The sequence below is a fragment of the Thunnus albacares genome, chromosome 10, assembly GCF_914725855.1.
Source record: "Thunnus albacares chromosome 10, fThuAlb1.1, whole genome shotgun sequence".
NCBI lineage: Eukaryota > Metazoa > Chordata > Actinopteri > Scombriformes > Scombridae > Thunnus > Thunnus albacares.
In genome coordinates, this window is record NC_058115.1 from 15610360 (window position 1) to 15626161 (window position 15802).

At 40.5% G+C, this 15802-nt stretch overlaps 2 protein-coding genes across 2 annotated transcripts in view; both read right to left on the reverse strand.

The window, feature by feature from the left end:
• Window positions 1-10615, reverse strand: part of LOC122991110 — a 57005-nt gene extending 46390 nt beyond the window's left edge. Inside the window, exon 1 of the mRNA XM_044364749.1 lies at window positions 9422-10615. Coding sequence (XP_044220684.1) covers window positions 9422-9461 — 40 coding nt within the window. The 5' untranslated portion in view covers window positions 9462-10615. The remainder of the gene's footprint in view (window positions 1-9421) is intronic.
• Window positions 1191-14919, reverse strand: LOC122991107. The gene is made up of 12 exons (XM_044364741.1): window positions 14872-14919; window positions 14718-14760; window positions 14376-14551; window positions 14079-14211; window positions 13685-13957; window positions 13291-13596; window positions 13039-13193; window positions 12839-12967; window positions 11627-11671; window positions 10929-11429; window positions 2236-2240; window positions 1191-1222 (listed from the first exon to the last, which is right to left on the reverse strand). The coding sequence occupies exons 2-10, from the start codon at window positions 14755-14757 to the stop codon at window positions 11250-11252; spliced, it is 1437 nt and encodes a 478-aa protein (XP_044220676.1). The 5' UTR covers window positions 14758-14760; window positions 14872-14919; the 3' UTR covers window positions 1191-1222; window positions 2236-2240; window positions 10929-11249.
• Window positions 14920-15802: the final 883 nt, after the last annotated feature.

A 15802-nucleotide genomic window follows, 5' to 3' on the forward strand; every position in this document is an offset into this window, starting at 1 on the left:
CAGACCTTTGTTGCATGTCATACTCTGTCCCTCTCACCTCATTTCCTGTCATCTCTATTGTCCATGTCTAATAACAATGGCAAAAAATAAATTAAAAAGCTTAAAGTCTCCTACTACTATATGTACACTGGAGGTTTCAAGTTTCCACACCACATGATGGGCTTCCACAATGTCACAAATCATGCTCATAGGCCAGCTCCTAAAAATCTAAACTTGCCACTTTCAGCAAATGAATATGAAGAGGCTTCCAGTGTCTAATTCTGCACATACATCATTCTGCACAGTGACGCTCAAACATCCAACTGAAAGAACAAGATGAAAAACATACAGCGCCTTCGGATGAATGGGTCTATTGTCATACCTTACAAAATGTAGTTCCCATGAGGTGGACAGTGACACAGGCACAATCACATGATGCAAAGACTGTGGTTATGATTTCATTTGATACTACATTACTTTGGTGGATGCAAGCCACATGTTTTACACATCCACTGGGAGCAAATTTGGAGTTCAGCATCTTGCAGGAAGTGCCTGGAATCAACCCACCAGCTGATAAGATTAACAGACAAACCTCTCCGACATGAGCTACAGCCACCCCTAAATTGGGTACTACTGGGTAGGTTAATTCCTCTTAAACCAAACCATAATAAACTATTATTGAGATGTTGTTTCCACTCTTTTGCAGCTTTTCTCTGGGCTTTAATACAGTCCAACGAGGCAACAAATTAAACTTTCAAAGTTCAGGAGCAAACTTCTTTTCCAAAATTTGAAAGTCAAAGTTTAGTCACACATCTTTACATAAACATTTATACCACACATTTATGGAGTTTCTCAAAGCCAAAAGAAGAGTTTATGGAGAAAAAAACCTCCAGCTTACACAAGATCTACAAGTGTGTGAAAAGATAAACAGAGTAACAGTTTACAGTTTTACAAACAAACAAAAAAGATCACGTCATTTCTCAAAAATCCACAGATACATTTACATATGAACCTGAAGAAACACAATAAGGGTTTGAAACAACAATATAAAAACATTATGTATAGATTAGTAAAGTCAGTAACCATGGCTTAAATTGCTGAGTGTAGTGTGTTTCTTTATATTCTATATTATAGAGATACTCTGATGAGGCACTTAACTCTTGAAACACAGCATATGTAGGAATAGACCTAAATTGATAAACGTCTTGATGTTAGACTCCACTGCTTCACACTCAACTGCAGCCTTACAACCAACTTAAGGGATCAAGAGTTAACTGATAAAACACTATTAATTTGGTTTTCTCTGTGTTTCCCTTGTGTGTTCCTTCACTCCTCCTGTGTTCATGTACTCCTCCTCTCACCTGCCCCGCATTACCCTTGTTAGCCCTGCCCTGCTCCTAGTGTCTTCCCCAGTCTATCAGCTCCCAGTCTGCCCTTGTGTTGTGTTACTTGTTCCTTAGCTGATTACTTTAGTTCCTGTTTTATTTTGAAATGTTTTCTCCTTGTGTTTTGTTACCTTTACTTCATGTGTTTTCCCACCTTTGTTGATTGCTTTGTGTTTCATCTGTGTCTTGTGTCACACACCTGTGTTCAGTTTGTAATCAGACCCTGTGTATTTAAGTCCTGTTCTTAGTTCAGTTTTGGTTAAGTCGTCCATGTTTCTGGTCGGTGTTCCTTGTTCCTGTGTCTCAGTATCTCCTGTGTCTCAGTCTTGTGAGTTATTCATTAAATATTCTGCATCTGATCCTGCCTGCCTGCCTGCCTGCCATCTTCTGCGTTTGGGTCCATCTGCTCCACTCACTTCTTGATATGGACCCAGCAGAGACGGACCTGATTTCTGTTTTCCAGCCATTGATTCATCCTAATGACTCTGATGGTGAGCAAATTATCAAGTTTTTTCAGTCTGTACATGAGGAGGACCCTGTTCTGGCCATGAAGTTGATGGCAAGTCGCTGGGAGACTGTGGAGCATGAGGCTCCATTCTCTGTGCTCCCCAGTAGCCATCCAGCCTCCAAGCCAGCTAACCTTGGCCCTGCTAGCCCTCAGCTTGCACCCTGGATGGCTTGCAACCAGCCACCCCCACGGTCAGTTAGGTGTGGGGTTGTGAGCCCGCAACCTGCCAGTCCTGAGCCAGCTCCAGCCCAAAACCCTTACCTGGGCATCTGCCTGACTCTGGGAGGCCCTTAGAGCACCAACCAGAATTCCGGTCGACATGGCAGACGACAAAACCTCTCATCAGGTCGCCTGCCTTGCCACCTTGCCTGTCTGGTCCAGGGCTGCTACTCCACTCCCCAGTGCCTCAGAGTCACCGTTCTCCAGTGTCCCAAAGTCTCAGTCCCTGGTTCCCAGCTTTCAGCTCATGCACCAGCCCAAGCAACCTCTTGCACCCACTGAGCTGAAGCAACCTCTTGACCCCACTGAGCTGTAGCAACCGGCTGGGCTGCCGCAGCAATCCTGCGCCAGTCCCCTGTTCCTGAGCTGTGCCAGTCCCCTGTTCCTGAGCTGCAACCACCCTGTCCCTGTCTGCCCGAAGTCATAGAGTCCCTGGTCCTTGGGTTCCTGTTGAGCTATTCCCTTTGCCAAGTTTGCCTGATTCCAGCTCTCCCAAGGAAGCCAATTCTCCACTTCCTGGATCCCCAGTGGTTCCACCTCCAAGTCTGCAACATCCCCAATGGCTCCACCTTCAAAGTCTGCAGCATCCCCAGTGGACATGCCCCCAGAGTTGGCTATTCTCCCAGTGGCCCAGTTCTCCATGTTTCCACTGGTTCCCTATGCCCTGGCAACCTTCCTGAGCATGACCCTCTTGGTTCCCCATGCTCTGGCCGCCTGCCCGAGCGTCACGTCCCTGGCTACCTGCGCATTGTCCTGGCCTATGGACTGTCAATTTGTATCATTATAATGAGAAAAAAAGGTCTTTGAGGAAATATAAGAAATGCTCCTTTCTGTCCCAGCTGGCTGTGGGATGTGTTGGAGGCTTGTTTGACATTAGCTAGCAGGGTAGCAGTGTTACAGCTTACTGAACAGAGACAACGTAAACAAACTGCTGTAGCTACAAGTCATGGACAGACAGTGTATCACTAACAGGATTTTAAAGAGTAATGACCAAACCAGCATCTAACTGGACCCTTGACTGGTCAGGGCTGAAGATGGGAGTGAACTCCAGGAATTCAGCCTCTCTAGGAACATTGCGGGAGTACATATCAGGACAGAGAGATAAGTTTAATATTGTCCTGATTTGAAAAGGAGCCAGGCATTTGACATGTTTCAGATCCTACCTGGCATGGATACCACAGAAATATTGGTGAAAGTTGCATCACAAGCTGCTCACCTTCCAGTTTTCCATCAGCAGCTTCTTGGATTCCCCTGTCTTACTCGGAACGAGGAACATACGTCCATCGAAAAAAGGTGGTGAATAAGCGTGGTAAGCGTAAATCTCTGCCATAGCACTGCTCATAATCATGGATATTTATGGATGAACCTTCAATCAGAAAAAAGTGAAGAAGAGATACAGCAGATGGAGCGTATATTCAGGTAAGATACTAAACATCTGAATACATGAAAAAACATATAAAATGGGCCTAGCTGTCTAACTATAATGTTGCATCTAATATAAAATGTAGCAGTTCAGACCGTGCTGAAGCGCTACAGTAAGCATATTGTGTAATTTCCAGTTGCCGACTGAGTTTTCTGATAGTGCTTTTGCTGCTCTCAACTCAGTTGATTTTGCTATATTCCTCATTACTGTGGATAAATACCCGCTGTACTTACACTAGTTCTACTCAAGCACTCTTAGCTCTCTCCTTCTTTTAGCAACTTTTCTCACTAATCCCACAATTGTTAGTTATTTTAGCTCAGCAGTTAGCTTAGCAGCTAACTTAAGCTAAGCAGTTAGCTATGGCTTCTCTCTCTCCCTCTGGCCCTCCTGCTCTCTCTTGCTCAGTGTGTCATATGTTTAGCCATTCCTCTGCCTCCTCTAGTGATAATGGTACATGTAATAAATGTAGTTTATTTGCAGTGCTAGAGGCGAGGCTCAGTGAATTGGAAGCGCAGCTCCACACCATGGAAAAACAATCATTAGCTAATGTAGTTAGCCAGCCCCTAGTAGCCGGTGCGGGCCAACCTAGCGTAGCTCCTACTCCCCTGGTGGTTCCTGTGCAGCCGGGAAGCCAGGGTGGCTGGATGACTGTCCAGAGGAAGCATAGCCCTAAGCAAAAAAAAAGACTGTCCAGAGGAAGCATAGCCCTAAGCAAGAGCCCACAGTTCACCACCAACCAGCTCATGTTTCTAACAGGTTCTCCCCACTCAGTGACATACCTGCTGAGAAAGCAACTCTGATTATTGGCAGCTCCATAGTGAGAAATGTGAAGTTAGCGACACCAGCAGCCATAGTCAAATGTATTCCTGGGGCCAGAGCGGGCGACATTGCTGGCTAAGGATAAACGTAAATATGGTACAATTGTTATTCATGTCGGCGGTAACAACTCCCGATTACGCCAATCGGCGGTCACAAAAAATTAATGTTGAGTCGATGTGTAGCTACATGTGCAAAGACAATGTCGGACTCCGGTCAACCGCTGGGTGTCGAGGTGGTGTCCCACAAACAATGTGGGCTTCATAGACAATTGGCAGACTTTCTAGGGAAGACCTGGTCTGATTAGGAGAGACAGCATACATCCCACTTTGGATGGAGCTGCTCTCATATCTAGAAATATGGCTGAGTTTATTAGCAGATGAAAACCATGACAACCCAGAGTTGAGACCAGGAGGCAGAGCTGCAGTCCTACACGCTTCTCTGCGCTTCTATTAGAGCAGATACCCACCCAAAACTACATAGAGACTGTGTCTGTCCCCCGACCACTTAAATCAATTAAATGTAAAATAAACAAAAGAGGAGTCATTCATAAAAATCTAAAAAAAATTAACACCACCTCTACCACTGTACAACAAAATAGGAGAATTACATGTGGACTCTTCACTATCATTTAAAGCCGTATTAGTAAACGATCTAATCTCAGATTATCATATTGATTTATTTTGTCTTACTGAAACCTGGCTGTGTCATGAAGAATATGCCAGCCTTAATGCATCCACTCCCCCCAGTCATATTAATACTCACATTCCTCGAGACACTGGCCAAGGAGGTGGAGTTGCAGCCATTTTTAACTCAAGCCTAATAATCAACCCTAAACCTAAATTTAATTATAACTCATTTGAAAGCCTTGTTCTTAATAGCTCACCCAACCTGGAAAACTTTACAGTCAATTCTATTTGTTATAGTGTACCGTCCTCTGAATTTTTATCTGAATTCTCAGAGTTCTTATCAAGCTTAGTCCTTAGTACAGATAAAGTAATTATAGTAGGTGATTTCAATATTCATGTGGATGTCAATAATGATAGTCTTAGCACTGTGTTTATCTCAGTATTAGACTCAACTGGCTTCTTTCAGAGTGTAAATAAACCCACTCACTGTCTTAATCACACTCTCGATCTTTTTCCGATTTACGGCATCGAAATTGACCATTTGATAGTTCTTCCACAAAATCCTATTTTACAAAAATGTGTTCCCTAGATGTCTATCTGATAGTGCCGTAGCTAAATTTAAGGAAGCAATTCCATAAGTATTGAATTCAGTGCTATGTCTCAATACTACAGAGGACTCTTATGTTAACTTTAGTCCCTCCCAAATTGATAATCTTGTTGATAGTGCGGCAGGCTCACTGCAAATAACACTTGACTCCATCGCCCCTTTAAAAAAGGAAAATAATTAACATAAAAGATTAGCTCCATGGTATAACTTCCAAACCCGCAAATTAAAGCAAACATTTGAAAGGATTTGGCGTTTCACCAAACTAGAAGAATCTTGCTTAGTCTGGCAAGATAGTCTTAAAATATATGGGAAGGCCCTCTAAAACCAGTCCTAGGTTTCTTTTCAGCACTTTGGCCGAGCCAACAAAGAGTCATAACTCTATTGATCCATGTATTCCTATAGCTCTTAGTAGTAACGACTTCATGAGCTTCTTTTATGATAAAATTCTAACTATTAGAGACAAAATTCAACACCTCCTGCCCTCAACAGGTACCGATTTATCCACAAACACAAGAACCTTATAAACAGCTGTAAAACCTGATATATATTTAGACTGTTTTTCTCCAATTGACCTTCCTGAATTAACTTCAACAATTTCTTCATCCAAACCATCAACCTCTCTCTTAGACCCCATCCCAACTAGGCTGCTTAAGGAAGCCTTACCCTTAGTTAGCACTTCTTTAATAAATATGATCAATCTGTCTTTAGTAACAGGCTATGTACCAGAGTTCTTTAAAGTAGCTATAATTAAACCTCTTCTTAAGAAGCCTACTCTTGATTCAGATTTTAGCCAACTATAGACCTATATCTAATTTTCCATATCTCTTTAAAATCCTTGAGAAAGCAGTCGCCAATCAGTTGTGTGACTTTCTACATAGCAATAGTTTATTTGAGAATTTGCAGTCAGGATTTAGAGCGCATCATAGCACAAAGACAGCACTGGTGAAAGTCACAAATCATCTCCTGACTGCATTGGACAAAGGACTTCTCTCTGTACTTGTCTTGTTAGATCTTAGTGCCGCATTTGACACAATTGATCATCACATCCTATTACAGAGACTGGAACATTTAATTGGCATTACAGGAACTGCATTAAGCTGGTTTAAGTCCTATTTATTGATATTAATTGATTTCAGTTTGTACATGTTAACGATGAATCCTCAATGCATGCAAAAGTTAGACACAGAGTTCCACAAGGTTCTGTACTTGGACCAATACTATTGACCTTGTATATGCTTCCTTTTGGCAATATCATTTGGAAACTCTCCATAAATTTTCATTGCTATGCAGATGATACCCAATTATATTTATCAATGAAGCTAGATGAAACCAATCAGTTAACTAAACTCCAAGCATGCCTTAGGCCATATTCAGACCAAATCAGGCAGTGTGGTGTTCAGCTGCAGGGTCAAGCAGAGGTGTGTGGGGGTTATGGGCATGTTTATTTGTGCTCTACACACAACCACTGTGAAACAATCAGAAAATAACGTTTTATTGATCTGATTCACCGGCTCTCTCCCTCTCTTCATTCACTCTCTAGCTTGCTCAGCCACTGCTGCTGTCTCTCTCACTCTCTCTCTCTCTCGCTTGTGCTCTCTCTCCCTCTTTCTCTCGTCTTTGTTCTCCGTCATGGCAGAGCTTACAACTCAGATCAGTCTGATCTCCAGCTGTGATTGGCCACCGCAGCCTTCAGCCGCAGTGAAGTTGACTCTGGCTCAACTTTCCAGCCACCGCCTGATTTGGTCTGAATACAGCCTTAAGGACATAAAGACCTGGATGACCTGCAATTTTCTGCTACTAAACTCAGACAAAACTGAGGTTATTGTGCTTGGCTCTAAACACCTTAGACACACATTATCTATTGATATAGCTACTCTAGATGGCATGACTCTAAGAAACCTGAGTCCTTGGTTGTTCGCACCCAGTGAAACTCCACCCATGGAACCAGCTTAACAAAACTAGAGAACCCCCTCCTCTCTCTCTCTCTCGCTCTCTCTCCTCACGGCTGCTGCTAGAGCAGCTCCCTGCTGCTCAGCTCTCTGCTCTCTGGTGTGGCCTGCTCACAGCAGACACACACAGAACTCTTTTCTTTACAGCACAAGACGTGAGAGCGTGCCTAAGACTCAGAAACTAAGTTTTCTAGTGCCAGCAGCTCCCACACAAGTCTGCTGGCTGATTCAACAAGCACAGGAGCCACAAAGCAGAGTTAGTTTGCCGCTAACTCTTTAAGGACTGCACAAAGGAATGACTTGAGCCCTCTGACCTGCACAACTGGAGCACTGTCTACCCAGAAAAGCCTGCATGTTTCCACTTGGAGCCAAACTCTTCTCAGCCTGACTCATCTACGGATTCGCCAGCTAAGAAGCAGCACGCCACAAAGCATCTCTTTCTTCATGGACTTGGTAACACCTGGGCATAGCCTAGCAACATATAGTATAGCATAGCACGGCTAAGCAAGACTGTTTAACTTAATCAATGCACTGTACATGTATTGATTTGTTACTCAGTGAACTATTGTTGTGATGTCTTGTCCATGGTCAGGTTATTGCATAGCCACACCGCTAGGTTAATGTTTAACCTTGCATGCTTAACACATGTTAAATCCAGTAACTAGGCCTTGCATGTAATTAACCTCTTCCTAACCTGGTACCTTTAGTCCACACCAATCGGCCTTGAATAGAGAACCACACAGTTAAGAGGTTTAAAACCTAGCTTTGCAAACTTTGGTTCAGGCAGCACATGTGGTTCAAGACACCACATGGTCTGGCCTTTTATCTCTGTAGTTCCATCTGTTGGCCATGTTGTCTGCATGCCATGTGCTCAGTCACCAGGTGACTTTAGCCATCTTGCCATTGTCTTCCTCACACACACACACATACACTAATACACCAAAATCCTTCAACCTTAACTAACTATTGATATGGTGATTTGGTTTATAGTTATTAAGTTAATTATTAATCAAAGTTCTAAATTGATAGATTAGTACACTTTTTTACACTATCATGAAATTTATTAATAATTATCTTTGATTATCATTAATTATTGCTGATAGCCAAACTTGGAGCCAAGGCCCAACAGGTATAATGTCAATATCCCAGGTTACATCCCAGTTTTACAAATCTATTTTGTTGTCACATGACTAGAAATGAATTGACCTTTTACCCACTTTCATGAAAAAAACCCCCCAAAAAACAGAACAGCAGCAACACATACACGTGGGAACTGACCTTATTATTACGCAAATAAGTGAATTCATGAATAAAAGGGTAAAATACATTGATAAATGAATAAAATTCAAGTGAAGAAATAAATAAAAAATGCACAAAGGTGACAAATATATATATAAAAATGTACAATTAGTGTAATGAATTCAATTTAATTAAAGGTTACTCCTGAGGTGATTGTAAAACATAAGGCAAATAATGTACAATTAATTAATTACACATTTATAGATTTAAATCTCAGTGTCTTTGTGGATATTTCTCAATTTCCTCCTCTATAGACTATATTTGCTGCTTTTATATTAACGTAATTTCTACATTTAATTTATTGTCTAATGGGACACGTTATGGTCAAATGCAGCAAACTAAGTCTAAAAATAGAAGGTATGGACAGTGATCATGTTTCCACTGGCAGCGAACACTGCAACTGCTGCAGAACAGCTCACGTTTTTACACGCACAAAAGTTTGTATTTGTGCCAGTTGAATGTCAACAGGATCCACAGTATGTTTGGCGAGGCCTCGCTTAATGACTTCCAAATAGTAAAAACAAAAACAACGAGATGTTTTCTTTTAAAAAAAAAAAAAAAAAAAAAGACAAAAAAAAAAGTGAAACCGCGCGAATGAGCTACTCACCTAAGACGAAACAGGACAGTGTAAAGATTGGCAGTAACATGACCTGCGGAGAAATCAATACTAGTTCACTGTTATTACGGCAACGACGCGTCTCACGTCTCAAAGGACAAAAGTGGACACCGCGTGGACCCAGTACTATGGGCGAGGCTTCACACTCATCGTCATAACTGCGCCAAATGTAGGCTTACACAAACTCCACATATGCGCACAGCGGTTTCCAATCAAAGCGATTCATCTGAGGGGTCTCAAAATAATTTAAGGCATGTTAGGACAATAAATATTTCTGTAACACACAAAATTATATTCTTTTTTTTCTTTTTCTTTTTGCCTTTTTTGTGCCTTTTCTTGTGTAATACTGGATACTTTCACCTCTTCAGACCACTAAAAATTCTTCAAATAAAAAAAAAAATCCAAGAAGGCAAAATCAAAATCACTCTTTGGTTGAAGTGTCATAATCTGTGGAGATTAGAGATCACAAGTAGACATTTGAGGTGTCACAGACCAAAAAGGTTGGAAACCACTGGTTTATGGTAGCCTGTAGCCCATGCTGGTGATATTTACAGATACTTTGATATATATATATTTATTGATTGATTTTTAGGTATCTCTATGATGTACTCTTTGAATCTGGTCAATATCATCATATTTTGTGGTTTTTGGTATCCCTGCATTTCATCCATGTTCCCACTGCTTAAAAATGTATTTATATTATTATTAATCAAACGTTTATGTAATGTGTATGTTAATAAAGCAGTTACGGTATATGCACAGCACCAGTTTTATTTATGTAACAGAGGCAGGTTAATGTGATATCTGAAGTAAAGTCACAATACAATTTTTTTTTGTACAAGAAAGCTCATGTCTGCTTAAGTACACTTGGATTATCTTCAGTAGGACAATTTAACATTCCTCCTTATAAATTAGAGAATTCATTTAAATAAAATGGTGAGGCATGCATGGACAAAGATAAATCCTTTTAATCTGTCTCCCACATCAGCCAAGTAATAAACTATTATTGAGATTTTGTTTCCATTCTGCTGCAGCTTTTCTCTGGGCTTTAAAACAGTCCAACGAGGCAATATATGATGCTTTCGAAGTCCAGGAGAAAATGTTAAGGTCAACGTTTAATCACACATCTTTCTACAAATATTTATACCACATATCAAATATCACAATTTTACATTAATGGAGTTTCTCAAAAGAAGAGTTTATGGAAAAAAAGCTCCAGTTTACACAAGATCTACAAATGTGTGAAAAGATAAACAGAGTAACACTTTACAGTTTTACAAACAAACAAAAAAAGACCTATTTATATATGAACCCTAAGAAACATGAAAAAGGTTTGAAACAACAATATAAAAACATTAGGCCTATGTATAGATTAGTAAAGTCAGTAACCATGGCTTAAATTGCTGAGTGTAGTGTGTTGTTTTATATTCTATATTATAGAGATGCTCTGATGAGGCACTTAACTCTTGAAACACAGCATATGTAGGAATAGACTTACAACCAACTTAAGATATCAAGAGATAACTGATAAAACATTATTAATACTTTGTCTCTGTCTGTCTCTATACTATAAGCTGTCCAGTAAATGTTTAAAATTCTCAAAAATACAAAACCCAAAGCTAATAATACTCTGCTGGCCCCAAATTTGTTTGATCACGCTGCATAAGTGTGTGTATTTACATTAAAAAAGACGATATCCCATACCCTGAGTAACTTATGATAAGTTTGGTCATGTGTCAAGGATTGAAGTAGCTATGTGCCAGTCACAAAACACCATGCTGAATTCAACTCCGCACCACATGAACTTTCATTGTGTTGCCTACAGGAAGTTGAGTTTGTCTGAGGTGTAAACATCATTATAATCTGAGTTTGAGCTGAGGGGAGGAGCAGAGGGAAAGTTTACTCCTTTCAGCTCAAACATTGGTCCAGAGTCTGAGGAGAGACAATCGGAGCCCAGTGAGAAAGTTGGAGCTGCTCCTTGCCCTCCTGGAACTGCAACCTGGAGAGAGCAGTGAACAAAAAAAGGTGTGTTAATGAAACAGCTGAAATAAGTTTGATGAGTTAAATGAGTCTGCCCTTGAGGGACCAAAAATCATTCTTAGAATAGGGACTTTCTTGGGCTTTTAAGACTATATGATTTTTTCCTGAAGACTTTTGATTTCATGCATTTTTAGGGAATTTTGTGTGTGTTTGCACCTCAGGCTGAGTCGGGTTCACATGGATATCCACTGGGTTGTACGCCTGTAAGGTAAAATAATGTATGTATGTTAGACAGTGCTGGAAAAATGAGGAAATTTAGCAAGAACGAAAAAGAGAAGCACAGGTACAGATCTATTCAGTTCAACTCAAGTTCAACTGAAATCACATTTAATCCTTTGCAGTCAAAAATACTGTCCGCATGTATTTTAAATGTATTGTTAACAGTTTTGTATCAAAAAGGTCTTTGAGGAAATATAAGAAATGCTCCTTTTTGTCTCAGCTGGCTGTGGGATGTGTTGGAGGCTTGTTTGACATTAGCTAGCAGGGTAGCAGTGTTACACCTTACTGAACAGAGACAAAGTAAACAAACTGCTGTAGCTACAAGTCATGGACAGACAGTTTGTCGCTAACAGGGATTTTAAAGAGCAAAGACAGAAACCAGCATCTAACTGGTCCAAAACATGGATGTTGCTCAATTATAACTCTTTCTTTGTATCATGAATTTCTAATCCATGAAGGTGTTATGTTTGTTAAACTTTCCTTAGGCCTAGAAAAGCAATTTTAAAATCTGTGATGTCCTCCCAGTGTAAAGTTTATGCGTTAAGCGGGAACTTGTGGATATGTTGAGTGGGCTGCACAATGCAGAATCAAACCCAGAAGCTAGAAAACTTTTTTAGCTTACGTACCAAACAAGCAATTTACATTCAAATGAATAGGAGCCATGTTTGAGTCTGGTATACAGTTACTATACTACATGTCAAGAGTGACATTCGCAGGTATGTTAACATGTTTAAAGTGCTGCAGCTGTGCAACTAATTAGCTAACTAGCCAGCTAACTGATGATAGCGGTTCACTTTTCCCCAGTGAATGTTTGTTTGATGGCTCGTTCAACAAGCTGGACAAGATGTGTGTTCATGTTTGTAAGTTGGATAAGAAAGAGACTTTAGCAGGAAAACTCATGATCTTGTTGTTGAGTAGCAACAGTTTATCAAAATAAGGACTCCAGCTACATGGGCAAACAGAACAGTATTTAATCAAAGTAATGCAAAACTAGGCAGCACTATCATGAAATTAAACAATTTAAAATGTGCATTTATCCTTTTTGGTTTCAGATTTTTTTCTCAAAGGAGAACACGGGACAAGTGAATTACTTAGCAGATATGAATGCTATAGTAGACAATAAAAAGACACTTGGACACAAACACGTACCAGGGGCCCAAGGGAGGTAGTTGGTTCTCTAGTAGGTTCTTGAGTGCCCAGAGCATTATAAGGCTGATGAGAGTAAGCTGGATGAGGTGGTGCAGCAGAGTAACTTGGGCCTTCAGGTTGATTTCTACCCTGCATTTGGAACGAGGACACTTAAGTAAAAATAGCAACAAATATTGTAAACAATTTGAGTGAGTACTTACATGGTAATATGCAGCAGGTGCCGCTGCAGTTTGAGGAGTGGACTCCCTTTTCGCAGAGCTCTTTTTACAACAGCGCTTCTTCAAGCAGCAGCAGCAGCCGATCACAAGGATAATGCCGGCAATTAAAGCAACATAAACAAATGCAGGAGGAAAATCTGTGAGACAAAAGAGATGTTGGAGGTTTATGTTGATGATCAGTAACAGTTTGTTCATACAATTTTCCTCCCGTAAGAAAAAAATGCTCTCGCTCACCATCTTCTACTTTCACCTGCACAACAAGGACCAGGTTGCCCTCCTGGTCTCTGAACTCAAAGGCACCAGAGTCTGTGCTTTCCACAGGATAAATCTCTATGCCTTCATTCACCTCCTTAAGTCTCCCTATTAAATTCAAAGATTCTGACATCGAGTCGTCTTCTTCAACCAGATTGCCAGCTCTCATCAGCATTATGCTCTTTTTCTTCCCTTTAGGAGTGAAGGCCATGTTCCACGGGGTAAAGGCCACAGGATATGTGATGTAGAGGTCCTCGTTCACCTTTGCATCATAGTATGTTTTGTGCTCTGTGTGTGATGAACAATACATTGTTTTAGAATATTTAATCAGATACATAGCAGTCTAAAAGGCTTGCAAGCATTTTTCTATCATTACCTTGTACTATGAGCCTTATCCTAGATTTCAGAGTCTTGTCTTTTTTCCTGAAGTTGTAGAAGCCGTTGTCTGCCTGAGTGAGTTTTGAAATCTCCCAGACATTATGCTTCACATGTCCTCTGCCTCCCGTATTGGTCTGAGGGTCTGTGCGATTCCACAGGACCCTTGACTGGTCCAGTCTGAAGATGGGAGTGAACTCCAAGAATTCAGCCTCTCTAGGAACATTGTGGGAGTACCTACCGTTGTAAGACCTCTTCACTTTTTCAGCACACTCTAAAAAACAAAAAAAACAAAAAAAAAACCACATAGAGAAAAAAACAGGGTTGAATTATTCTCTTTAAGAATACTACAGGTTTTCTGGTTGAAAAAAGATTGTATTGTTTAATGTTCTCACCCAAAATTTTCACTTTGAGGATATCGAATATGCGTCCTATACTAAATGAGACCGAAAAAGTTCCATCATCTCTTTCTGTCAAATCTGTCAAAGTAAGTGACGTTCTGGAAACCCTGAGGCGTGGGTCCTTCGCCTGAATAGACGGACAACACAAATAAATATACTCAGGACAGAGAAATATACATTTAAGATAGTCCTGATTTGAACAGGAGCCAGACATTTGACATGTTTCAGATCCTACCTGGCATGCATACCACAGAAATATTGGTTAAAGTTATTTCATCACAAGCTGCTCACCTCCCCGTTTTCCATAATTATCTTCCGGGATCCCCCTTTACTCGGGGTGAAATACATCCGTTCAGGGTAAAAAGTTGGTACATAATCAAATGGTATGTATACATTTCTTCCATAGCACACCTCTGTCTCAATAACATCGTCTGAACCTTCAATCAGAAGGAAGTGAGGAAGAGATCCTGTAGGTTGAGGGAATATTAAGGTAAGACAAACATCTGGGAACACGCAAAAAAACTTTTAAAAAAATATATATGAAACATAAAATAAAAATTGATGCTAAATATCTTTAAATCCACATACTCTAGGTGCATTTATTCTATGAATCTGTGCAAATGAGCTACTAACCTAAAGCGAAACAGGACAGTGTTAAGACTTTGAGTAACATGACCTGCAGAGAAATAAAACAGTAGTTCAATGTTATTACGGCAACGACGCGTCTCACTGTTTCAGAGGACAAAATTGGACATCGAGTATAAGACACTAGACAGACAGGACTCACTGTGACAAGGCAGATTGCGCTTCTTCTTCTTCTTCTTCCTCTGGCAGGATTTTGGTAGTGTGGACGCTACTAGGATCATGTCTGCCCTCCGCAGGACAAAAATTTAACTGGCACAATCACAGAAAGATTTAATAGAGAATGACAAGACTCCTAGGTCTGACAATCTCATATAAAAAGTTTTTTCTTTCTGTATATTTGCACCATTCTAGGAAAACATGTTTGACTGTTTCAGGACGTCCATATTCACATAATCCAGTAGGATGTTTTCCTATAATGTGCTGGTACTGATTTAACACACAGCATCAGAGCCTGTCTGCAAAATTTTATCAGAATCTCTTCTGGTTCCACCACAATAATTGCCTTTTTTAATCTGAGGATGAGGAGATAAATAGCACCTTCCTCTGGTCTCCTTTTCCCGTAATCCCTGCTATTCTCTTTCAACACCGTCCTTGATTTTTCCTCTTACAGGGATATATTTAGATCTTCTTTCTTCAGGATTGACTCTGCTATAGAATTGGCTGTTTTATTTCCCTCAACTCCAGTACTCCCAGGAACCCAGCAAAACTTGACTTCACAGCCAGTCCTCCCAATTCTAAACAAAACAGATAAGATCTCATTACTAAGGTCAGGTCCAGCTTTTGATTCACCTTCTCTTAAAGCCATCAGAGCAGCTGCTGAATCAGAATAAATGAGAACTTTGTTTGGTCTTACGTCCTCTGTCCACCACAAAGCCCAAAGAACTGCTAATAGTTATGTTGTGAAAACAGAGCTTCCATTTGTGGTTGATGCAAAGTCCAAGCTGAGCCACATACACCCCAAATCCTGCTTTCCCACACTTTGGGCCAATAGAACTGTCTGTGAAAATTTTCAAATAAGATCCCATTACTCTGTTAAGATAATGATCTATTTTTGAAGCTATCACACTATTATC